This window comes from Marmota monax, unplaced genomic scaffold, assembly GCF_021218885.2.
Source record: "Marmota monax isolate L192 unplaced genomic scaffold, Marmota_monax_Labrador192_F-V1.1 WCK01_AAM20220418_F8-fsc00069, whole genome shotgun sequence".
Classification (NCBI taxonomy): domain Eukaryota; kingdom Metazoa; phylum Chordata; class Mammalia; order Rodentia; family Sciuridae; genus Marmota; species Marmota monax.
This window is the reverse complement of record NW_026695243.1, coordinates 965,085-990,977: the sequence shown is the minus strand read 5'-3', so window position 1 is coordinate 990,977 and position 25,893 is coordinate 965,085. Positions and strand designations below refer to the sequence as shown.

General features: G+C 38.5%; 1 protein-coding gene across 4 annotated transcripts in view; it reads left to right on the top strand.

Moving 5' to 3' along the window:
• The first annotated feature begins 8,617 nt into the window (after positions 1 to 8,617).
• Positions 8,618 to 25,893, top strand: part of Rnf20 (ring finger protein 20) — a 30,585-nt gene continuing 13,309 nt past the window's right edge. Inside the window, exons 1-10 of one of the 4 annotated variants that reach the window (XM_046457310.2) lie at positions 8,618 to 8,660; positions 9,741 to 9,895; positions 15,267 to 15,434; positions 15,548 to 15,695; positions 15,818 to 16,000; positions 18,827 to 18,945; positions 20,908 to 21,054; positions 21,228 to 21,305; positions 21,389 to 21,508; positions 24,461 to 24,640. In XM_046457310.2, coding sequence (XP_046313266.1) covers positions 9,767 to 9,895; positions 15,267 to 15,434; positions 15,548 to 15,695; positions 15,818 to 16,000; positions 18,827 to 18,945; positions 20,908 to 21,054; positions 21,228 to 21,305; positions 21,389 to 21,508; positions 24,461 to 24,640 — 1,272 coding nt within the window. In that variant the 5' untranslated portion in view covers positions 8,618 to 8,660; positions 9,741 to 9,766. Of the gene's footprint in view, positions 9,025 to 9,740; positions 9,896 to 12,791; positions 12,851 to 15,266; positions 15,435 to 15,547; positions 15,696 to 15,817; positions 16,001 to 18,826; positions 18,946 to 20,907; positions 21,055 to 21,227; positions 21,306 to 21,388; positions 21,509 to 24,460; positions 24,641 to 25,893 lie in introns of those variants that run through there. The other 3 variants (XM_046457309.2, XM_046457311.2, XM_046457312.2) reach the window with 3 other exon arrangements.

The window sequence follows — 25,893 nt, the reverse complement described above, 5'->3', positions numbered from 1 at the left end:
GATACCAACATGGCAGAGATCTGATGTCAGCAGAAAGCGGTGGAGGAGAGATCTTCATCAATACCAGCGGTGACATAAGCAGTTGGTCTTCTGGTAAGGGGGGTGAGGCTCAGTCACCCGAGTCTCCTCAATTTGTCCTCGAGCCGGAGGGAAGGAGCCGGGCCGCCGCCAGCCCCCGGAGCAGGCCCAGCGGCTCGCCAGCGTGGTGACCGCGTGACCCCAATTGGAGAGGGGGCGGAGCGGAGCCGCCACCCACACCCGCCAGGTGGGCAGACCCACGACCCAGTAGTACATGGGCGTGGTAGGAGGGGCAGGGCAGAGCCGCCCTTCGCGCTTGCAAGGTAAACAGACCTGTGACAGCCTGGCGGGTCAGGCCCAGTGGCCTGCCAGTGTGGTACACACGTCACCCCAACTCGAGTAGGGGCAGAGCAGATCCTTATCCCACGCCCGGATCAGGCCCTGCCGGTGTGGTGGTCACGTGACCCCAATTGGAGTGGGGGTGGAGCGGAACCGCCACCCGTGCCCGCAGGGTGAGCAGACCAGTGATCAACCTGCAGATCAGGCCCAGGGGTCCGCAGGCGTGGTAGGAGGGGCAGGGCAGATCCGCCGCCCGCGCCTTCAAGGTAGGCAGACCTACAACAGACCGGCGGATCAGGCCCAGGAGCCTGCCGGCGGGGTACAAACACCACCCTAATTGGAGTAGTGACAGAGCAGAGTCGCCTCCCTTGCCAGGAACAGACCCAGCATCCTGCAGGCGGGGTAGTCACGACACCCCAATTGGAGTAGGGGCAAAGCAGAGCCTCCACTCGTGCCCGAAAGGTGGGCAGATCTGCGACCGACCAGCAGGACAGGCCCAGTGGCCTGCTGGTACGACAGACACGTCACCCCAATTGGAGTAGGGGCAGAACAGAGCCGCCACCAGCTCCCAGAACAGGCCCAGTGACCTGCCGGCGTGGTAGCCACGACACCCCAATTGGAATAAGGAGAGAGCAGAGCCGCCGCCCGCACCTGCAGGAAAGATACGCAAGCAGTATGAAAAGACAAGGAAAGAAAGGACCACAAGCAATGCAGGTCAACGCAACTTTAGAAGAGGTAACAGCTGCAGCAGATGGAATGTCAGATAAAGAATTCAGGATATACATGCTTCAGATGATCTGGAGTATCAAGGAAGACATTAAACAGCAAAATCAGACAATGAAAGATCACTTCGACAACGAATTACGCAAACAAATCCAGGAAGCAAAGGATCAACTATACAGGGAGATAGAGGTTATAAAAAACAAGCAATCAGAAATCCTAGAAATGCAGGAAGCAATAAACCAACTTAAAAACTCAATGGAGAATACTACCAACAGAGTAGAAATCTCACTCCAGTCAGAATGGCAGCTATTATGAAGACAAACAACAATAAGTGTTGGCAAGAATGTGGGGAAAAAGGTCTGCTCAACAATTGCTGGTGTGACTGTAAAATGGTACAGCCAATATGGAAAGCAGTATGGAGATTTTTTGGAAAAGTGGGAATGGAAACACCATTTTGACCCAGCTATCCCTCTCCTCAGTGTATACCCAAAGGACTTAAAAACAGCATACTACAGGGACACAGCCACATCAATTTGTTTATAGCAGCACAATTCACAATAGCCAAACTGTGAAACCAACCTAGATGCCCTTCAGTAGATGAATGGATTAAAAAATGTGTCATATATACACAATAGAAGATTACTCAGCAATAAAAGAGAATAAAATAATGACATTTGCAGGTAAATGGATGAAGTTGGAGAAGATAATGCTAAGTGATGTTAGCCAATCCCCCCAAAACAAATGCTGAACATTTTCTCTATATATGGAGGCTGACTCATAGTGGGGTAGGGAGGGGGAGAATGGGAGGAATAGACAACTCTAGATAGGGCAGAAGGGTGGGAGGGGAAAGGAGGGGGCGGGGGTTAATGATGGTGGAATGTGATGTACATCATTATCCAAAGTATAAAGACACAAATTGGTGTGAATGTACTTTATATACAACCAGAGATATGAAAAATTGTGCTCTATATGTTTAATATGAATTGTAATGTATTCCTCTGTCATTTATTTTTTTAAAAATCAATAAAAAATTTAAGAAATTATATGTCTTTGAGATGTGTGTTTTCTAACTGGTTTCAACTACGTCATACATTTGGAAGTGAAAATGTAGAATTAAGAGTTGCTTGGGGCTTTAGAGGAAATAATTAGATCAATAGTTTAACTTTCCAAAACTGGCAAAATGAAAATCATAATTTTCTATTTTCATGAATGTCTGTGTGCATTTTTGTACTACACAATTTGTCTACATGTGTGATCTTTTCAGACCTTCTCAGTTGCCATTGCCACCACATCCATCCTGATCTCATATAGAAATCTTGTCTCATCTAAACCACTCTTGCCACAACATTTGGAAAAGTGTTCAAGGTATTTGCCTTGTTACATGCTTACCTTGTTGAGAACAGAAAGGAGAATCATTTCCATCACTTCAAATTACAATTTAGACCTTCTTTAGAAGCCTAACTTTTGACATGCCCTGAAATTTCTACCTATGATGTAAATCAAGAACCTGTCAGGGCTGAGTTATGATCTATTTCTCCTTTCTGGGGGACCTCCTTGGGACTCCCATCTGGTGACAGTTTAAGACTAATCAATTCATGCTTATTTCTGATATGGTAAAACCAGTCTTTTTGCAGTTAAAGAGTCATCTTCAACTTGTGTTACCATTTGTTTTTCATGTGGCAACTAATTACAACATTTTGGTCTAAATGCCTATCAAACTGATTGGAATTTTTTTCAGTCTTTAAAGAGAAGTAAATGTCAATTTCAACCAAAGGTGGCTTTTTGCTCCTAGTGCAATTTAATCTAAAATATGTTGTCATGAACCACACAAGACAGTATATATACAATTAAGTAAAAAGTGTTTACAAACTTAAATTATGTACAGTCCCCTTTTTAAAGAAAATAAAATATCTCATTGGTTACTATTATGGTTTGAATCTGCTTAATCCCCAATGCAGCAGTGTGGGGCTTTTAGGAAATGATTAGATCATGGATCTCTAACCTCACAGTAATTAATCCATTGGATGGATTAATAATTTGAAGGATTAGTTGGAGGTGGTGGAAACTGTAAGAAGTGAGGCCTACTTGACAAAGTAGGTCACAGGGGACTTGCCCTGGAATGGTATATTTTGTCCCAATCTCAATTCCCCTCTCCCCCCATCATTCTGCTATGATGTTCTGCCTCATCTCAGGCTCGAAGCAATGGATCAGCCAATGAGCATGGACTGAAACCATGAACTAGGTCACAGTGACAAAAAATTGTCTAATAAAATCACTGGGTACATATTTAAGTTATTTTTATTAGTGTTAGTTAAAAATGTTTAAAGTTGATATAAATGCTCTATGCTTATATAGCTATCCAAACTGAAACAAGCATACAAAAGAAATATAAAAACAAAGCTAAATCGGCTTAAAATTGATGATACTTCTTTAATGTAATATGTGATATTGCTTTAGTGAAATTAAGACCCTATTTGCTATTAAGACCCATGAGTACACATGTATTCTTTGTAGTTCAATGATCTATTTCTAACATCCTAGATCTCTATGTGAATTCTCTTAGGATTACTATAAACGCTAAGAATAAGTGAGAGGGTACCTGGGAACCTAATCAGTTACTATTGTCTCAAATATGGACTCAGATGAGTTGAGCTAAATAAGCACAATTAGCCAAAGTTGGGATAATAATTATTGCATTCTTTAACTTTTAAAAAATAAAAATGATACCATGGGCTCTTCCTATAGAATCTGTACGTCTGTTACTCTCCAAAGTCCCAGAAACCTGTTCTAAGTGCCTTCTGGAGTTCCAGATCAGTCAGCCAAAATCTGTATATCAAAATTTGAGATAATTTGCTTTCAGTTCCCTTAACGTTGTGAGTAGTTATTTCTACTTTACTTGTATGGGAAGGGGTCTCCAATATGTATTCAACTTTGTTAGCCCCTGGGATTTGTCTACATCTTCCCTCACTCTTTAAGGTCTTGAAAAACCTAAATCTCTTTTATGTAGTTTGAAAAATGCCCTTATGCTGAAGTCCAATCTGAATTTTCAAAAGATTTAGTTTCTGTTCTGAAAGATGGTCATGCCACACTGTTGGAAATGGAAATTTAAAATATTACCTTTGTAATTATGCTCCATACTCACCACCCCAAGGCTGTACATGTAAGCATTTCATGATGCTGGTCTTTCTCCTCCAAGGCCAGATGGATTGCCGACTTCCCAGTAGTAGCCATATTGAAGAGTGGATCTACCAGTCAGAATTTGCAAAGACAACATGGCTTCTATTTTCCAAAATTCTCATTCTTTAATGAAGAAGTCATAGCCAGAACAAATTCATAATGAAAATCAAAATGATAAAGATGATAGAAACCCAAATATAGAATGTCACATGGCATAAGACCATAAGGGACCAAGTCTATGAGTATAATATAGACACCCCTCATATTTTTAGGAGAACATTAAATGAAGTGGGCTCCTTTGACAATTTGTGACTACCAGCTTCCATAGATCCTGACAGGACTTCAATTTCTCATTTGCTCAGAATAGGGGGCATGGATCTAGCTCTCTAGTCTCCAGAAATCACACAGGAAGAGGGCTGAGCATGGTGTAGCATAGTGGACCAGAAGATCTGTGAAGAGGGAGGCAGAAGAATGGAGATGAAAGAAAAAGGTGTAGTGGTGGTTTATGGCTACAAGATAGGAGAGGCCTGAGGACAAAAAGAAGGGGCTGGTGTATATAGAACCCTTTTAGGTAGATGTTGATACTATCACCTACAACAGTGTTGCTTAAATGTGCCCAGACAGGAAACATAAAAGTAAGAACCTGTATTTCTGGAGAGCTTGCCCTTGAAGATTCTAATTCACGGAGTCTGGAGCAGGGCTACAGAATCTGTATATTTCTGTGTAACAAGTGATGTCATGGTAGGCAAAATACATCATGCCTAAAAATAAAAATAAGGGACTTCTGGAACTATATGTAGCACACAAATAACCCAGTCCAGAATTCATGGAATATGCAGAATGTATGGAGACAGAACAATAATCTTACGGCAAAACATTTGCATGAAGCATAGAGGCAAACAAAATTCTCAAATTATCTTAACTTATGAGAGCATTAATGTTATCCTAAGTAGCTGACCAGGTTTCTAAGAGTTAAGGCACAACTGATGAGTAAGACAGTACCATGCAACCAAAGCTTTAGAAGAGGAACTGGGGAAGGAGACATGTTGCCTCCTGCCACCTTGTGGCAGAATCATGCAATTAATAAAGATAGGCTGGAAGTCGAACAACTTGAGTCCTTTAACAAATAATTGTTAAGTAGCTTGAAATTGCAGTCTACTTTCTCAAAAAAAAAAAAAAAAAAAAAGATTATTACAATTTTACTTAAATTTTCAGATTAACAATGAAAGCTTTAAAAAAAAGTAAAGTCAAGCATTATATTACCATTGCTAATGCTGTTCTCCCATTTATGAGTGAGGGTGAAACTTATTTTTCCAGGGTTATTCATCATTCTCTTGATTAAGTTTATGTACAGGTAGTTGCTGGCCACAAATGGGGAATGTAGTCAATGAGAGAGGTCTCTGCTATTCTCCCCTTTATCTATTCTATTTTCTCAATTTTTTAGGGTCAGGTAAACTTAAGCTACTGCAAGGCTATTATATAGGTGAGTGAAGCTTTCAAAAGAGATAAATCTCATCAGTAGCTGGAGAATAGTTAGTTACCTACCTAACTCTATAGTTAATTTTACATGTCAAACTTGGCTAGGCTAAGATTAAACATTATTCTGGATGTTTCTGTGAAGGTGTTCTTTGGATAAAATTAACATTTAAATTGGTTTTCTAAAGAAGATAACCCTCTACAATGTGGCTAGGCCTTATTGAATCACTTGAAGGATTTAATAGAACAAAGACTGACATCCTTTCCTCCAAAAACAAAAAGTAATTCTGTTAGCAGACTGCCTTTAGATTCCAACTGCAATTGTTACCAAGCCTTCAGTCTGCCAACCTACCCTGCAAAATTTGGATTTATGAAACCACCACAGTCTCTTGAGCCAATTTTACACACACACACACACACACACACCCCATCAGTTTTGTTCTCTAGAGAATCCTGAGGCCTATCAAGATGTCAGATGAATGACTGGGACTTTTGGAAATGATAATCTCACTAGTAGCTCAAGAATTAAATGTTTCTACAAAGATTTGGTATCTTCTCAGTATCTTCTCTAGTACTCTCTTTGTATTTTGAGTTCAAGTTAGGGGTGACTTGCTGGGGTTGTGGCTTAGTGGTAGCGCACTTGCCTGGCATGTGTGAGGTGCTGGGTTCGATTCTCAGCACCACAAATAAATAAATAAAGGTCCATCAACATCTAAAAATAATTAAAAAAAAAGTTAGGGGTGACTTAATTTGTAGATCTTGTTCCATTTTCTTGGTTCTGCCTACTTTTTTGTGTTGACTTCATTCTTAAGAATCATAATAAGAAACCTCCAAAGTTTCAGGATTTACACAAAAACCAAAGAAAACAAAACAGTTTAGTTCTAGTATTCTAAAGAATTTTTACTACAAATCAGCCTACTACTGAGACTAGGGCTTGGGGATGAAACTTACTATTGATAAACATATTATCATGTTTTATATGATATATATCATATATTGCATAAGTGTAATATATTTATACATAAATTTATTATACATTAAATACAAAATATGTAACACATATATGCTATATAATATATAAACATACTATTTATATTAAAACAATCTTTGGAACTTCCTCTGAGTCATACAGAATCAAGGAAGATAGGCAGATACTTGAGTAAAATCCTGGTTCTGTTCTGAACCAGAAGGTGAGAGATGGGAAATAGATGCTGAGTAGGCAACCAATAATGCCTACTGAACACTTACCTATTATCAGTGATGGATTTATCACAACACAGAGGTGATGATACGCAAATGAAACACAACTAGTACCAGAGAACTGATTAGGAATAGTAGAGATTATGGCAAACAGAAACAAGAACCAGTTAATAAAGGGAGCTTCTATTTTGCTGTAAGTAATGTGACCATGCAAAAACATAACCTTTGTGTTAGTAGATTTTCAGCAGCTGCAAGAGAAGTTGATAATCTGGATTTTTATGTAAAATAACTATATTTTAAATGTCAACAACTACGTCAGTTTTTGTTCTTGTTTTTAATCATAGGAATAGTTAATACTGTTTAAAGTATATCTGTTGGCCAAATATACTCTGTGAACTTCCAGTTTGTAAACTCCAGGTTAGAAGCATCATTGATAGCCATTTAGTAGTCCTGTGGATTTGCAAGGCTTGCCAAGAGTAGAAGAGCCAAAGGAGAGTGATCAAAATGAGTGTCATTATCTTATACAGTACTTTTCAATAGATGGCTCAAATACAATTCTCAGGCTTCTGCTTCACCAAAGGAAATGTAACTCCATTTATAGCTACAATTAAGTTTTTCTAGGCTAGGCAAGGTATTCTGGTATCAAACACCACAAAAACGTGTTTTCTGCTTTTTTCACTTCATGCACAGGTAAGACCTCTCAGATGCCGTGTCTTACCAAAATGTCTTCAAACTACCAGAAATTCAGCGTGGAAGCGTGGATACTCCAGTGCAGCAGTCCATTAGCTCGCAGTACTTACACAGAAATCCAGCGTGAAATACGTTTGCTTTTCTCCAAACATGACTACATTTATATTTTTAAAAAAGGTACAGCAATCATTCTTCCATTTCTGGACTCTTATTTAATGTCATTGGGTACTTTTTCAGAGTTTTTGGAGGCATACAACGTTTTATTGATAGGTTAGATTGATTACCTTCCTATCATTAAGACATTTAGTTTAACTGAATGGAAAATAGCAGTGTATCATTAACTAAAAAAGAAAAAAAAATCAATGCTAATTAGCTTAAGAGACTAATATTGAGGTCAGAGACTATTCATTGAGATGCGCTTATCTTTCTCCTGGTCAATTTCTTGTCCCCCAAAAGTACAAGAGCTGTCAACACGTTAGAATCTAGAGGGTATGATGGGATGGGATGACAGCCAAAATTCCCCAGGTGATTCTTATGTGTAGGCAACACTGAATAGTTTCCCGTAATAAAAATCTACAAGACCCTAATCCATCAAATCCCTTAGATTTTCCCCAGAAGGCTTAATTTCAGCAATGTCAAAAGCTTCTGACACGTTTTCCAAAGGTGTCTCAGGCTACTGCGCCTCTGCCCGGAGATTGACAGGACCATTAGCCAATCGGCAGGCGGAACGAGTTTCGGGGGGGGGGAAATTGGCAATAGAACAAGATACTTTATCTCAGCAGAAAAGCAAGGCCAACAAGACAACAAAAGTCAAGGGCTCCCGGCGCGTTAAGGAGGCCTGCGTATCTCGGGAGGTCTTAGCTTCTACGGGCTCTTGTTCCTAGGAGGCGGTGCTTACGCAGGTTGCCAGGCACTCTCACGCGTCACTTCCTCCCGCTGGAGCTCACCCGGTTGAAGCAACTTCCTCTTTTTTTCCCTTCTTCCTCTTCCTGACCCCGCCTGCCGGAAGCTGGTTTCTTCTTCGGCGCGGGTCAGAGGTGAGAGATGGGCGGCCTGCGTGGGCCTAGGTGAATAACTGCCCCTAGGTGTGTTCCCTGTGGCGCGAGTTTAAGAAGCCGGCTTAGGTCTCTGCTGTGTGCCTTGGCGAAACTCCGCCCTCTGGGTCTTCGGGCCTACAGTTAGCGCTGGGTCCTGGGCCCCCTGCAATAGCCGCCCTTGCCCTGCTGCCTCCTGTTTCCAGGCGAGGCCCGACTCAGTTTGCTGCCACCGATACCCCTCTCCTGAGCTCGAATTGGAAGGAAAGCAGTCTGTAGTCTCGGTGATGGCAGGGTTGCTTCCTGAAGTAGCGAAAGTGCCTTAGCGTCCCTTCCGCCTCCTTTGAGCTCCGAAACTGGAAATAAGGTAGGGCAGATGAAAAATGTGTGTGTCGGTTGTACAGGCGAGGAAACCAACCGGCACCTTTTGGTGAACTCAAGCTTTTTAAGGCAAAACACGGTTCCCCAAGAGGAAGAACTGGAATTCGTACCGGGTCTAATTTCCTTATTTGGAAATAGGGGGAAAACTGCAAATATTACAGGGAGAGCTGGAGTTTTTGAGTGAGAGGTTTGTGTTCAGCATTATTTCTCTTTGTGATCGCATCACTTGTTCCTTATAATAGGCGTGGGCAGTACGTGTGGTTATTTCTGGCTTAGGAAACTGAGGTTCAGAGATGATTACTGACTTGTCCATTATTAATGACTTAGTAGCCATTTCCCAGATCTCTTTCAGCTCTCTGATTCTAAACAGTATGGAACTAACTTCTGTCATCATCAAACTCTACATTTCTGGTTCTGGCATTTCAGGAAGTGTGATTGTTGAAATTTATTTGTAGTCTCTTCACTCTTTGCCTATTGTCTTATATCTTATTAACATCTTATTTAGAAACCTATAATGTCAATTCTTCCTCCATGTGTTATTTTTTTCTTTCTTAAAAGGAATTTGGAGGTGTTGTTGCTTTGTGTGTAATTAATTAATAGATCTAGGGTGACACGTAAGTTTTTACATCATGCATGGTCTTTCTTTATTGTTATTCTCCTTGCATTATCTTATTTCAGTTTCTGCTCTTTTTTTCCCTCCAGGAGAACAGCTATCATCTTATGCCAAGATGTCAGGAATCGGAAATAAAAGAGCAGCTGGTGAGCCAGGCACATCCATGCCTCCAGAGAAGAAGGCAGCTGTTGAAGATTCAGGGACCACCGTGGAAACAATTAAGCTAGGGGGTGTCTCTTCAACGGTATGGCAAAACAATGCTATGAAAATATGCTTTTCTAATGTTGGTTGCAACCTGGAACAAAAAAATTTATGGAAGCCTTTTGGAAAAAGGAAAAGCCATTTGAAAAGAAGAGGGAAATAAAAGAGGTGAAGTGGGTGAAATGATATGGTGGTCAGTTCTAGAAGAGAGGTACACTGACATTTGTGTTTGTTTTCAAGATGTGTTTATGTTCTTTTGAGACTCTAATGCTTGACATAGCATTAGTTAAAGTTATTTAGCAGTGGGAATATAAATATTCATTTTTTAAGCACAGGAAAATTTCGTGCCAAGTTCTAAAAGATAGTGTAGTAAAACAAGTGAGTGTGGTGAAAAGTGAGAGTCTGAAGCCAAGTTGACTGAGGTTTATTCTCAGCTGCACTACTTTCTAGCTGCATGGCCTTATGTTATCCTTCCTTTGCCTCTGTTTCTTTGTGAAATGAATTTACAGTACTTGTCATGTTAGGTTGTAATGAGAGTCTTTGTTAAGTGTTACAACATTGCCTTCAACATAGTAAGTATACCTGAAAGTGAGCTATTTACGACTATTGTTGTACTAGATAATATAATGGGGAGTAAAATTGGTACTTTTCTTGCTCTTGTGGCAATGACAGTTTCATTGGAGTGTGTACACCAAAAACTCAGTAATATTATATATCTTAACAGATAAGAACTTAAAAGTTTTGAACTAGATCAAGATTCTGTATTTTGGAACTCAACCAGGAGATATGATGTTAAGGTGCCCTCCATTACTTATTTTTAAGGCTGAGGTCCTGAGAGGTTGATTCTTTACAGAGTCCAAAAAAAAAAAAAAAAAAAAAAGGAACATTTGTAGTAAATTGTTGATGAGGTGTCATCTCTGGAGCTCTCTGGGGTTAAAGTAGCGCATACTGCTGTCAGGAGATGATTCTTTCTAAACAATGCCTCACACCATGCACTCCAAACATATTTACTCAAAGGCATGTATTGAAATATTCAAATGTAAGTATCCATTGAGCATCTTATTGGCTGGATAGTGTGCTTTACATTGAGGATAGCCCCTAGACTGAAGTCATTTACATGGGAATAAACTGTTAAAATGGAGTGTGATGTATGCCATTGATAGAAATAAGCACATGCTCTAAGGGAAGCCCAGCACATATCCAGTTTGGAGTTTATCCAGAGGGCAGTTAAGAGCCATTGGAAGGTCTTTTTTTTTTTTTTCATTTCTGGGGATTGAACACAGAGGTGCTTTACCACTGAGGTAAATCCCCAGTCCTTTTTATTTTGAGACAGGAGGGTCTTGCTAAATTGCTTAGGGCCTTGCTAAGTTATTGAGTCTGATCTTGAATTTGTGATATTCCTGCCTTGGCCTCCCAAGTCACTGGGCTTATAGGCATGCAATACCACGCCCTCCTGGAAGGTCTTAAATAGGGAAGTAACATGCTCTGACCTATGTTTGGAGGGGAACAAGGGTTACAATAAGAATTCAATTAGTAGAATTATTCCCTTGCTCCTTCTCAGCCTCCATCTGCCACACCTGATAGCTAAACCTCTCCAAAGGTGGGGATCTGAGGCATGTATCCATTGGCTCCTGCCCATTAGTTGAAGGTTCCTATTGAAAGCAATGGCTCTTCCTGTGTGTATTTCAAAGTTGCTATAGTGAGCTAGCTGAGATTGTGGAATAGAAAAAACTATGACTGCAAAGTATGCTTAAAGTGGGACTACTAGCAGTATGAGTTGACTTTTCCACCATATCTGTGCTGAAATCTGGCATGCTGACAAAACATGGAACAGAAGTATTTGCTACAGGAAGCCTGTGCTGGAATTCTAACAAGGGAACATGGTGTGGACCACCATGGAAGTAGCATTGACAAGATATGCTAGTGGAGTGGATGAGGCATATGAGAGCTAGAAGGGAATATCCCATAGGCTTTTGGAAGTAATGAAGATTTCTCTTATTTAGCTAAGTAGGGATATGAGAAGAATAGGTTTTTGGGAATCATGAGTTTGGTTTAGTTTTAAACATTTAGTAGAGGCAGTTAGATCACTAAGTAGATTGGTAGTTGGATATAGTAACCTGGATTCTGGAGAGAGGTCTGGGCTAACTGGGTTAAGGCTGTATATTTGGGAATCACCATTTTGGAAATGGTACTTAAATGAGATTAGAGACTCTCAAGCAATAAGCTTACATATTGAACAGGTCTTGGTGTACTGTGACATGTTTGCTTCAAGGAGATGAGAGGAATTAATTAAAGAGACAAAAAAAGAAAAAAGGGAACCAATAAAATGAGTTGTAAGGGAAACAAGTAAAGAGTGGGGTCCTATGTTTCAAAGAGTTGATCAGGTGTTGCTGATAGGTTGAGTAAGGGGAAGGATTGTGATATTATATATAGTAATCGTTCATTGGAGACTCAAAAGACCTATGTAGGTGCAGCAGTGGGGATGGATTGCAGTGTGATTAAGAAAATATAGAGGAGAGGCACTAGGGAAATGAGGGGGAGACAGTGTTTTGAAGGAGCATTATTATAAAATAGGACAAATAAAATAAGGGCAGTAGCCAGAGAGAAATGGGAAATGGGATCAAGGAAAAGTTTTTGTTTGTTTTTTAAGATTTGTTATACTGTAGCATGTTTATCTATACACAAAATTATTTAGTAGAAAGGATGAAATTGATGATATAGCAGAAAGAGGAGACAAGTTACAGGTATGATGGTCCTTGAGAAGGTGAGAGGGAATGGAATGGAATGGAATATACATATGGAGGAAATGGCCTTGACTAGGAACAGGGATGGCAAGAAAGAAGGCAGGGGATATGGGTTTGGATATAAATAGGTTGGCAGCTGTGGTTGTGGGAGGGAGGTATGGGTGTCCTCTTCTGATTGCTTCTATTTTTTTTCAGTGAAATCAAAAGCAAGACTCATCTGAGAGTGAGGATGGGGGAGGAAGAGACAGGAGAAGGTATGAAGTAGTCATCTTGAAAAGAGAATGGACCAGGGAGGTGTAGTTGAGTTGTTGGGCAGCACTGGGGCCCACTTGAATTTGTGAACATGAGCTTAGAGTGAAACCAGTCATCAGCATGGTATTCGTTATTTTTTTTTTCCTAGTCACTTTCAGCTGCATGGCTAGGCTTAGTGTATGTGGAAAATAGGTTGTTACCAGGATTGGAGTTTTTACCAGAGAAATGTGATGAAGTAGCAAGGAAAGATAGAAGGTTTCTAAAAGGCAAATGACTGATCATGAGATTTAAGTCTGATTTAAAAAAAAAAAGGAGGTGAGGAAGTGAGAGTAACAAAGGATTGGGAAAGGCATATGGATTGTAGATTCTAGTGAGGTTGAAGAATTGTTGGAGTTAGGAAATTGGAGTGAGCTGGAAAAAATAGGTACTATTTCTGAAGAGTGAGCTCATTGAGAACCTGCAGGTACAGCTAAAACTGAGAATAACTAGGGGAGCTGATCGCAGAGAGACCAGTGACTTGATATCCAGAAAGATCATCTATGTGGGAATTGAACTGATTAGGAATTATGTCAGGAGTAGTTGTGTAGAAAGTGAGAGATAATAAGCTAGATGCTAAATCTTCGAGAAATATGGGGACATGACTTGGGCATTTATAGATCAGTTCAACCACAGCCAGTGGCAAGTGGTAAAGAACAGTGGCATAAGCTGCAAAGCTATGTTTTATGGAGGCAGATGGGTTAATGGCTTGGGAATCGCAATGGAAAACAAGGTATCACCTGCCTCCAAGCCTCCAGAGGGAAACAGCCACAACTGGAGAAGCCTTCAGGGAAACGGTGTTCTCATCTAGGTTTCAGTGACAAGAGGGGGAAGATGATGTTCAGAGAAGAGGCTAAAGATACAGTTTATTAATACTATTAATAGTATTAATAAGCAGTGGGGAAACTATTGTCTGCTTTGACATGTCAAGAATGTTTTAACTAAATGAAAAGAGAAAAGTAGAACAAGAAATTGGTGCTCTAATAAGCAATTCTTGCTGTAAAATATTCATCCTAGTTATTCCTAGTTGAAAGAAAGAATGTAAGCATTTCCACATACTGTTTCTTGGACTGTGATATTCCAAACTTTGTGTCCCCTCCCCAACCTGACTTAGGGCAGGAACTAGAGAGAGGTTAAAAGTATTGAGAGGGGTGTGGAATTACAAATGGGGTGAGATTTTTGCGCCAACAGAAGAGAAGGGATCCTGAGCACAAATAGAGGTTTTAAGAATGTGTGCTTTGGTTAGTGAGTTGTGTGATGAGTTATAGAAGTGAAGAATTCAGGAGTTTCAGAGCTGATGGCTGATATATTTTTTTTTATTAGAAAAAGGAGATAAATCCATGTGTTTAGTGTGATATGAAAGAGGGTAGCATTTGATAAAGAGTTTTCTGTTGCTTTGATTGTAGAATGGGAGCTCATCTGTTAAAGAAATTTTTCTTCACAAATTATAAGATCTTTTCAGGTTAGGAATTCATTTTATAAAGTCACCAGTCTCCCTGGTTTAATGACTTCATCCGGAAGTCTTAGGAAACTGGCTATTGGAATGGAATAGTCTGAATTAATTCTGATTGGGGTTTGTTCACAGAGGTAGAATAAAAGAAAGGCAGAGAATGGAGGAGAAGAGTAGCCAGGTGTTTGAAGGAATGTTCTACAGAGTATACTTAGAATATGGGAGGTAGTAGAAACAAAAAGGGATTGAGAAGGAGAAAGAGAATTGAAATTCTGGAGGTCTAAATGAGATAAAAGAACTGGCATAATAGTGTAAGGACATGAGATACATGGAGAAATATGGTTTTATTCAGGGAATGGGAAGTTGGAATTTTAAGATTTCAGATGTAGCAGAGTTCTAGATAATGTCTGTGAGATTGTTTTGGGAATTCATGACTGAAGCACAGGGGAGGGTATAATCACTGAGTGAAGGAGTTCAAACTACTGACAGCCTAGATGCTAGAGAATCAGATGGTCTGTCCACATGTATGTTGAAGTCGCCAGATACATTGGCAGGGACTGGAATAGAGAAGGATGCAGGTGCTAAAGTCTTGAATGAATGAAGAGTGGTTCTTAAGGGATAGAAGACAGTGTTTATTGAAGTAGAGAATGATCTAACTGGATGGTGGAGCCTCACAGTAGCATCACTTTGTGGAGGTAGATGTGAATGGAATAATAAAAAAGTGTATGTGTTTGTTCTTTCCTCATGTCATCATACACCTATTCCTTTATCTTTTTTGCTTTTTCTTCTTATCTATTTATTGTAAGATACCTTTATAATGAATAGCTTTATTCCTAAGAAATAACTAATGAACTAATGTGAACTTGATGAGTTTAACATCTCATTTGTCTGATTTCTTTGTGGTAACTAATAATACTGGTTTCCTGGGGTAGGAGGAGTTAGACATTCGAACACTACAAACAAAAAATCGCAAGCTAGCAGAAATGCTCGATCAGCGTCAGGCCATCGAAGATGAACTTCGGGAGCACATTGAAAAACTAGAACGACGACAGGCCACTGATGATGCTTCACTGTTGATTGTCAATCGGTACTGGAGTCAGGTAGCTAACTTGTTTATTTGTTCAGATTTGCTTGAACATTTTAGCTCTTAGTACTCTTTGTTTCAAAAGTTGTGCCTTTTTCTATCTTCATAATTGTACATATGCTTCTCCAGTTCGATGAAAACATCCGTATCATCCTTAAACGTTATGATCTGGAGCAGGGTTTGGGAGACCTACTCACAGAAAGGAAAGCCCTTGTTGTGCCGGAACCAGAACCTGACTCTGATAGCAATCAGGAACGCAAAGATGACCGAGAGAGAGGTGAGTATTTATGATTGATTCTATCATTGCATGTTATCTTGGTTTTCAAATTTGAGCTTTACTTTGAAGCTCTCCTTTTGAGGGGAAAAATGGATTTTGATATTTTCCCCCTGTGTCCTCAGGGGAAGGGCAAGAGCCAGCTTTCTCTTTCCTTGCAACTTTGGCCAGCAGTTCCAGTGAAGAGATGGAGTCTCAGCTGCAGGAGCGTGTGGAGTCCTCCCGGCGAGCTGTGTCCCAGATTGTGACTGTTTATGATAAATTGCAAGAAAAAGTGGAGCTCTTATCCCGGAAACTAAACAGTGGAGGTGAGGCAAGATCCTGGAGACCAGAAGTAGTGGGAGGTGAATTAAGTCACCTTTGTGGAACTGCAGTATACCTTGATGGTAGAGCAGTTGCCTAGCATGTGCATGGCTTTGGGTTCAATTCTGAGCACCAAAACAGTAAAGGGAAGGAAAAAAAAGATAAGAAAAAGAACTCTCCTTTGCATGGTGATTTATAGTTTGCAAAATTACATATTTTTATTAAATTTTTTGGAATACTAGTCTTCATTACTGGTGATGCCATTACCATGTTATGCTAGTATTTTAAGAATGCTTCACATTTTGAGACACAGTCCTTCAACAAACTGAGGAAAAATCCCATTTTGATACTTTATATTAGATACTTTTATAAGTAGCAAAATTAATTTTGATTTAAGAGTCAGTTTTAATGTTTTTTTGTTTTTAATGTTTTTAAAAAGAGTTGGCTGAGTTGGTTGTGAGATGATTTCTGTGTTTAAAAAGGTAAAATAGAAAGGATATGGATGATGAAGTGTGTACTTAAATCACTATTTGGAATGCTCATGTTATTCAGTGTTAATATAGGAATTTATATTTGCATACTACAGTTAAGTGTTTGTGTAGGTAGTTTACATCTGTAGTCCTTTGTGACAAATAACTTGCTCAAATGCAAATAAAATGCCTTGATTTTATGTTTTTAGTAACAATCATTGTATAGTTGTAATACTTAACTATCCTGATTATCATTAAGATATTTAAACTTTTATCTCTGAGAGAAATAAACTGAATGTAGTGGGAGTTGAACCTTTGGGTGGGCAAGTAAGAAGTACATTATTCTGTAAATTGTAAGGATACTATGGCTAAATGATCAACAGAATTAAGAAGCATGAAAATGACTTGTGAAAATTCGGTCAGTGAAGGTTTCTTTAGTGTTTTTGTTAGTATGCGTATTTCTGGTTTTTTATTAGGATACATAGTGGGGAATGAATGGATATGAAACCTCCCTGTTACCTACTATAAAACAAGCTGTGTGTTACTTCTTTCTCCCTTGGTTCTAGTTGAAAAGTTAGAAGGTATTGTTAAATCTTAATAATGTGGGTAATTTACAGAGGTTATATTAATGTTGGATTTGATTTTAGAAATGGATATCAAGTAAATTAACTGCTGATTTGTAAAGGAACTAAAATGAATACTGTATCAAACAGTACTTTAAAATATTTTTTTAATGGCATGTGGTTTAAGATGGAGTTTAAGTTTAAAAATAAAAAATGCATTACAAATTATAAATAGCTGAACTATTTGTAACACTAAAGGAAATCACTATTGAGAAGCTGAACTTTCTAAGAGACAAAAATATATAAACTGTATTGTAGTATCAACTAACTTTTTGGAAATTCATTTTCCCCTCATTTTTGTTTAGTCCTTGATTCAAAAGGATTACATTTATGGCTTGTTTATTAATTCACTGCTTTAGTTTTCTGATCCCACTCTTTTTTTTTTGGCTCTGCCCACAGAGATTCTTATTTAGTAGGTAGTATGGGGTGCCTCCTAGGGAAATGTCATTTTAAAAGTTCTGCCAGTGATTTTGATGGGCCATCTCAACCGCGCGACCAGCACGCTAGCTTCATACTAGAGGTTCGTAGCATAGAAGTTAACTAGTGAGATCAAAATAAACACACAAACTCAATTTACCTTTTTCTTTGACCAGGTCTGAGATGGCTCTCCCCTCTGGCTCCTGCCTGGAGCCACCTGGTGGGGCAGCGAGGTTTACACAGACTAGCAGGAGAGAGAGAGGCAGGGCACGCCAGAGAGTGGCCTTTTATTGGGGAACAAGAAATTCAGGGGAAAATTCCATCCAATGAAGGTCGAGGGGGACAGCATTCCAAGGTCAGGGTCAGTGATTGGTCTCAGGGTCAATGGTCAGTCACACTCCCACACGGATGGGCTCTCGCACCTGGAAAGGGTGGGGATTAGTTCTGACACAGTTTAGCCGGAACGCCTCACACCCAATCAGGGAGGTGCCCAATCACATTCGAGAATGGCTTCCCACAGGGATCCTAGATTGAAAACCATGGAAACATATCATGTGACTAACTTGTTCCAAATTGTTTCTAAGAGTAATGGCAATAGGTGGCATGAGAAAGCACATGTTTTTTCTCTGTTATCTCTATGTAAAAAATGATGTGTATCTTGAGAATATCTGGTTCCATTGGATAAAGTTTGGATTTGAGCTGTAGTTGTGACATCTGAACATATGAACTGGTATAATAAGCTTTAAAGACTTACATACCTGCTTTGTAAATGATGGTGTACATTTTGGTTTTTGAACTTGAAGAGTGCCTCTAGCATAGTATTCCAGAATATGATGAGTGAGTCTATGATTTTATAGATGCTTGTTTGAAGATGGAAATTCTGCTCCCAACCCCCTTATCTCTCCAAACAAATTTTTCTTGTTAGTGTTAGTTAATAATAGGAATTTGTGATAGCTTTATAAAATAGAATTATATTGCTATTAATTCTGATACTGAGTAGAGATCTTGTCTTCAATTCTAAAATGTACTTTCCTGGGGGATTGTACCTTATTTGAATAAAACTACATAACCTCCATTTCTTAAGGCATTTTGACTTTATAGCAAGGGATGAGGTTAGGTGACCTTGACTATAATTTGATGGTTTTTTTAAATGAAGTCACCTAACCTCTGGGTACCTCATGTGTCACACAAGATAATTAAAAACTAGCATGCTTCTTGAAGTTTGAAGAAAATGAAGTGAGGTTAATGCTTTGGTGGAATACATGATTTTTAAAGTTTGGCACTATAGATGCTAAACTAAAGTATAGTCCTTCTTCCTCAGATAATCTGATAGTAGACGAAGCAGTACAGGAACTGAATTCCTTCCTCGTGCAAGAGAATATGAGGCTACAGGAACTGACAGACCTCCTTCAGGAGAAGCATTGCACCATGTCTCAGGAGGTATTTGATTAGAAAAAAGAGACACCTGTCTCTGTTGGCACTGGCATATATTGACTCAGAATTCTGAGCACTTCAAGTTACTTTACACTTAAAACCTATTTTAATATTGAAGAGCATGCATGGCAGGCATTCAGCTCTGAAAAATAACAATCTGAGGACAGGTTAAGGGAAGAAGAAAATAAGTGAATATTTCTCCTTGACTGTTACTATTTAAATAGACATAGGAGCTTCAGTCTTTGGGAAGAAATGCCGTCCTATAGGGTTTTGCAAAATGCAGGAAAAGTCCCAGACCCCAAATAATGGGTTACTCCAAATACAAAAGACTATGAACAATGTTATTAAGGAATGGCTTGATAAAATTCAACAGAGAATTGGACAGTAGGATCTAGTGCATTGATGGTGTCCTGGGAACTTGGGGAATGTGAGTTTTTAGTCTTTTTAGTCCAAACTTGTGCCATGATCAAACCATGCCAAAATTGGGCACTTAAAAGTCTCTTCTGATATTCCTGATTATCATTTTGTTTTAGTTCAGATGATGTTCTACTGATATGTGGCCTACCTTGGTTTGGCCACTGAATTCTCATGATGATTAGTAATTTCATAGTTACCATTTACTTAGTACGTAGTATTTAAACATTTTATGAATATCATCTCTAAGAGTAAAATAGCTTCCATTTTGCTGCTAAGGGAAACAAATTCAGAAGATTGACTGGTCTGAGAGTAGATAGAATGTGATTGAGCTGTGGTTTGAATGTAAATTTGTTTTATTTCAAAGCCACATTTTTCATGTTTCCTAAACTCTGTGCTAAGGTCCATACAGGACTGGTTACATGAGAACCATCTGGTGAGTTTATTAATACATATGGTTCTCATAGAGCTTCTAAGGGGTTAAAGTATAGAAGCACTTACAAATAAATTGGAATATAGTAAGAAAATGAAATACACATCTATGCCACCAAAATGGATAGTTCTTCCCTTTCCCAAATCTCAGATTACTAAATTGGAGGGCATGTAGTTTTGATCAACCCAGTTGATGTGCAAGATGGGTCTCATAGCTGGCTACTGATGCTGTCAGCTGTATGCCTACCTTACTTTCTCACTGGAATGCCTTCAGGTCACCTCTCTTGCATGGCAATCTCAGGGTAGTCGAAACCCTTAATGGCAGCTGACTTCTTCCAGTGAATGTTCTAAGAAAAACAAGCAAAACCTTCATGTTCTTTCTGACATAGCCTTGACACTTTGTAGAGTTATTTCCACTGAGTCACTTAAGTTGATACTAATTTGTATATCAACAGATTTAAGGTGAAGGATCAAAGATCCCACCTCTTGATAGGACGGTCAGAGAATTTTGGGGCATGTTTTAAAACCATTCTGAAGAGTATGTATACATTAATGTGAACATGTAACACAATATTTGTGTCTTTATCATATCTGATTCTGGATTGTTCTGGGGTCACCTTAAAAAAGAATGAAAATTTTTCATTTTGTTTTTATATGAATTATCATTTGTGGAAAAGTGGGGAGAGAAAGTTGGGAGTAAATATAGTTATCTTTTTTGAATTTTCATTTTCTAAATTGTCTGATAAAAATGAAGAATATTGTCTTTTGTTTCTAAAAAAATACATATTTTCTAATGGATTTGTGGTCTGTTAAGGGGAATGGTGCTTTTCAGATGTAGAGAAAGTATTGAATTTATTTATTTTTGATTATTGAATCTTAAGTGGTCTTTTATGTGAGAGTTCTTACAGATTTCTACAGTTTTCATAATTGTAATTGGCTCATAACTGTTAAAATGAATCTGCAGCTTCATTTGTACGCTCATTCATTGAAACATCTTTTCGTAATTATATAAGCATTGGTTAATTTTGTGGGATTTAGAACTTAAGCTACTGATGTAAGGTATTTCTTTTCTAATTTGGTCTCTTTTTGCTGTTTTTCTGAATGCCCATCTTTGGGATTTAGTTTTCTAAGTTGCAGAGTAAAGTGGAGACAGCGGAGTCACGGGTATCTGTCCTGGAGTCTATGATTGATGATCTGCAGTGGGATATTGACAAAATTCGTAAGAGGGAACAGCGACTCAACCGACACTTGGCAGAAGTCCTAGAACGGGTCAGTGCTGTGTTGTTATGGTTTGGATACTAGAATCATTTTTAAGGAGTCTTTTCAGAAAGGATCAAGTTGGATAATGATGCTTGGGGAAAATAACTGATCCTTGAAAAGTACATTGCTTATCAGGCCAAAATTTAAGGTCACTTACTAAAGAATCTTTGTCTTCTCTATAGGTGAATTCAAAAGGCTATAAGGTATATGGAGCAGGAAGCAGTCTCTATGGTGGCACAATCACTATCAATGCCCGGAAGGTAAAGTCAGTGACCCACTTAGGGAGCAGTGTTTGACCTGGTGTTAGGTCTTATTCTCATTTGCTATTTCTCTGCTTCTCCAGTTTGAGGAAATGAATGCAGAGCTTGAAGAGAACAAAGAGTTGGCCCAGAACCGTCACTGTGAGCTGGAGAAACTTCGGCAAGACTTTGAGGAGGTCACTACCCAGAATGAGAAGTTGAAGGTAGGAGGCATATCTCTGAAAAGCAGTAAAACCAGACCAACTCATGTGTACGTGTGTGTGTGTACATGTGTGTGTATGTGTATATATATGAGTACACACACACACATATATATATGAGTACACATACATACACTGTACATGTGTGTGTGTGTACTCATATATATATATATGAGTACACACACATACACTTGTGAACCTGCATAATTTACTAGCGAAAAGAGGAATGTATTTCACAAAATTCAACATTTCTTCATGATAAAAACTCTAAACAAATTAGGTATAGAAGAAACATACCTCAACATAGTAAAGGCCAGATATTATAAGTCCATAATTAGCTTCATACTCAATGGACAAAAGTTGAAAGTTTTTCATATAAGATTTGGAACAAAATAAAGGTGGCCAGTTTCACCATTTTTACTCAACATGGTACTGGAAGTCCTAGCAAGAGCAGTTAGGCAATAAGAAATAAAAGGCCTTTTCTGGTTGTGGTGGTGCATACCTATAATCCCATGGGAGGATTGGGAGGCTGAGGCAGGAGGATTCCAAGTGTGAGGCCAGCCTCAGCGACTTAGTGAGACCCTGTCTTAAAGAAAGCCAGTGTGTATGTGTGGGCCAGGAGAGTGCAGGGATTGTAGATCGGTGGTACAGTGACCCTGGGTTCAATCTCCAAGTTCTAGTCCCATGAGGTGTAGTAAAAGGCCTTCAGATTGGAAAGGAAGAATTAATGTCTGCTTCTAGATGATATCATCTTTTAAATAGAAAACCCTGAAGACTTTATCAAGAAACCTGTAAGAGCTATAAACAAGTTTAGTAAAGTTGCAGGAATCAAACTCAATATATAAAAATCCATTGTTTTAGTCAGCTTTTTAGCTGCTATAACCAGAAAGATCTGATAAGAACAATTAGAGGAAGAAAAGTTTATTTTGGGACTCATATTTCAGAGGTCTCAGTCCATAGATGGCTGACTCCATTCCTCAGGTCCTCCTGTAAGGCAGAACATTATGACAAAAGTGTGTGGTGGAAGATAACAACTGGGGACATGGCACCAGGAAGCAAACCAAGTGTTTGCTTGCCAGAGACAAAATATTTGCCCCAAAGGTATGCCCTTCAGTGACCCATCTTCTCAAGCCATGCCCTGTCTGCCTACAGTTGACACCCACTTAATCCCTATTAGGGGATTAATGCAGTGATTATGTTAAACCTTTCAGAACCTAATCATTTCACCTCTAAACTTTTTTGCATTTTCTCATGAGAGACTTTGGGAGACACCCAATATCTAAACCATAACAAGTTGTATTTCAATGAAAAGAAAGACTATGGAAACAATTTCATTTTATAATAGCATAAAAAATGTACTTAGGAATAATTCTGACCAAAGAGGTAGGAGATGTATGTTTACATTGAATGGATAAAGAAAATGTGGTATAGATACATCATGAAGTATTATTCAGAGTTAAAAAAGGAAACCATGTCATTTGTGACATCTGTGAACCTGGAGGACATTATACTAAATGAAACAGGCCAGCCACACAAAACAAATATTACATGATCTCCCTTATGTGTGGGATTAAAGAAGTGGAACTTACTTATACAAACTAAGTAGAATGGTGGTTACCAGGGGCTGGGAACTGGGGACAATGGGAAGATGTTGGTTTAAAGGTAGAAAGTTTCAGTTGTGCAAGGTAAATTCTGGAGATTAACTGTATAGCTTGGTGATTATAGTTGATAATTTTGTATTTTGTATTTGAAATGTACTGAGAGTGGATCTTAAATGCTCTTACTACAAAAAATGTAACTGAGATGATGGATATATTTATTAGCTTATCTGTGGCAGTCACTTCATAGTGAATACATTTATCAAAACATACACTCTAAATATATACAATCTATTTGTTGATTGTACCTTAGTAAAACTGGGAGAAAAAAAACTAATTTACATATTTACCTATTATCTGCAACTTGCCTTGTTTTGAAAAAATTTAAAGCAACCTATAAAGATCGAAAGAGTAATCAGGGTGTTCTAATTTAGGAATTATTGAGGAAAATGAAGAGGGTAAAATAGAGTGAGAATTTAAAATAGATGTTAAATTGAGCCTTTATAAAGTGTATAAAAGAAACATGTTTAGACTGTGGAGGATAGGCATTCACGTGTCATTTTTTGCCAAAGGCAGGCCACGGATTTGGCTCTGTAGTTTCTTGCTGCCAAAACAAAGGCAGAAACATGGTCAGTGATCCTGTTGGTTTCAAACCTGCCCATTAGCATTTTCCCTGTTCACCCTCTTAGGGGAAGAAAGAAGATTCTGGAAGTTTTTCTTATACCTCTTTCAACCATAGCCATCTGTTTTTTATAATTTAATTTGTTTCAGGGTTAATAAGAATAAAGATGTTTGAACTGAAGAAACAAAACAAGTTAAATTAATGAAATTGTTTGACTAATTAAAGCAAATAGTTGCTTAAGTGAATAATTGTTTTTGCTACCATGGAATTAAAAAAAAATTTTTTTTCTATCACTGGGGATTGAATCCAGGGCCTCATGCATACTAGGTAAGTACTCTACCACTGAGCTATATCCCTAGCCCTTATTTTTGTTACCATGTCAGAAATATTTCTCTGTGACTATAAAGAGAAGAAGTTAGTGACTAGGATACTTAACTATGTTTTTAAAGGAACCATCTTGGCAGATTTCATAGGATCCTTCTGGTAGCTCTTCTTCTATCTTTGGATCTAGATTGAAACAATGTAAGACACATATCAAACAGTCCTGAGTGATCTATAATTTGGGATAGATTTTACAAAAAGAAAGGGGAGATAGAATTCATAATCTTCATAATAATTGTTTCACTTTTGCAGGACCTTCAGTGAGTTTGGTGATTTATTTTCTATATATCTAGCATCTTGCTCACATGTGCTAGATTGTGCTTCTGACTTGAATTTCCTTTGGGTCCTTCTAAGGTGGAATTGCGGAGTGCAGTGGAGGAGGTGGTTAAGGAAACTCCAGAATATCGTTGCATGCAGTCACAGTTCTCTGTTCTGTACAATGAGAGCCTACAGTTGAAAGCTCACTTGGATGAGGCTCGGACCCTGCTTCATGGCACCAGGGGAACCCACCAGCGCCAGGTTGAACTCATTGAGGTAACAGCGCTGCTTTGTTTTCTGTAATATATGTTTTTCTACCTCATTAAGTGTCATAGGTTTGCTCTCTCTTATGCAGTTAATCTCTCATCCATTCAGCAAACATGTATAGAATGACTATTGATCTCCATTAGATGGTGGGCATATAAAGATGAGGTAACAGAATTCCTGTCTTTAAAGATCGTATAGTCCCCTGGGAGAATAGTATCCATTCATTTGCAATGTGTACAATAGCAGCATATCTAAAAGGTGCAGTGATGGAGGAGACAGAGCATATGATTTGACTGTGGAACCTTCTTGATTCTACTTGAGATGGTGAAGTGCAAATCTTAAAGATATTTAACTTTAACTTTACTTGTAGTTAAAAGTAGGAGTATATTCCCAGCAGTGAGATCAGCATGTATGAGAATGTGAAAGAGCATGGCAAATAGTTTCAGATGGCTGGAGCTTATGTGTATGAGGAAGCCATGGGTGGAAACTTTTGTTTATATGTTCTTTTTTTTTTTTTTTTTTACCATATTCCTTAAAATAATGTTTTTAATAGTTGGTTTTATTATATATGTCAGCCAAATTAATTACTACTACTTTATAGATTTTTATATATTGTTTTATGGTTGAGGTCTCTAACTAAATTATAATATTTTCATAGATGAAGCCCATTTCCTTTCTTTCTTCACTATCCTGCCAGTTTCTAAATTAATGTTTTAAAGCTATCTAACGTTATTGGAAGTGGAAATATTCTGAGTAACCCATTTTTTTCCATATCATATTCTTTTTTCTTTTTAAATCGTGTAGGTCAAATTTAGGAGACAAAATAATAGGATGTGATATTTCCATATATATATATATATATATATATATATATATATATATATATATATATATTTATATTTGGTTGTAGATGGACACAATACTTTTATTTTGTTTATGTAGTTTTTTTTTTTATGTGGTGCTTGGGATCAAACCCAGTGCCTCGTGTGCTAGGCAAATGCTCTACCACTGAGCTACAACCTCAGCCATATTTCCACTTTTTTTTTTTTTTTTGGTACCAGGGATTGTACTCAGGCACTAGACTGCTGAGCCACATCCCCAGCCTTATTTTGTATTTTTTTATTTAGAGACAGGGTCTCACTGAGTTGCTTACAGCCTCATTTTTGCTGAGGCTGACTTTGAACTCATGATCCTCCTGCCTCAGCCTCCCTCCCGCTGGGTTACTGGTGTGCACCACCACATCCAGCTTTCCACATTTTGAT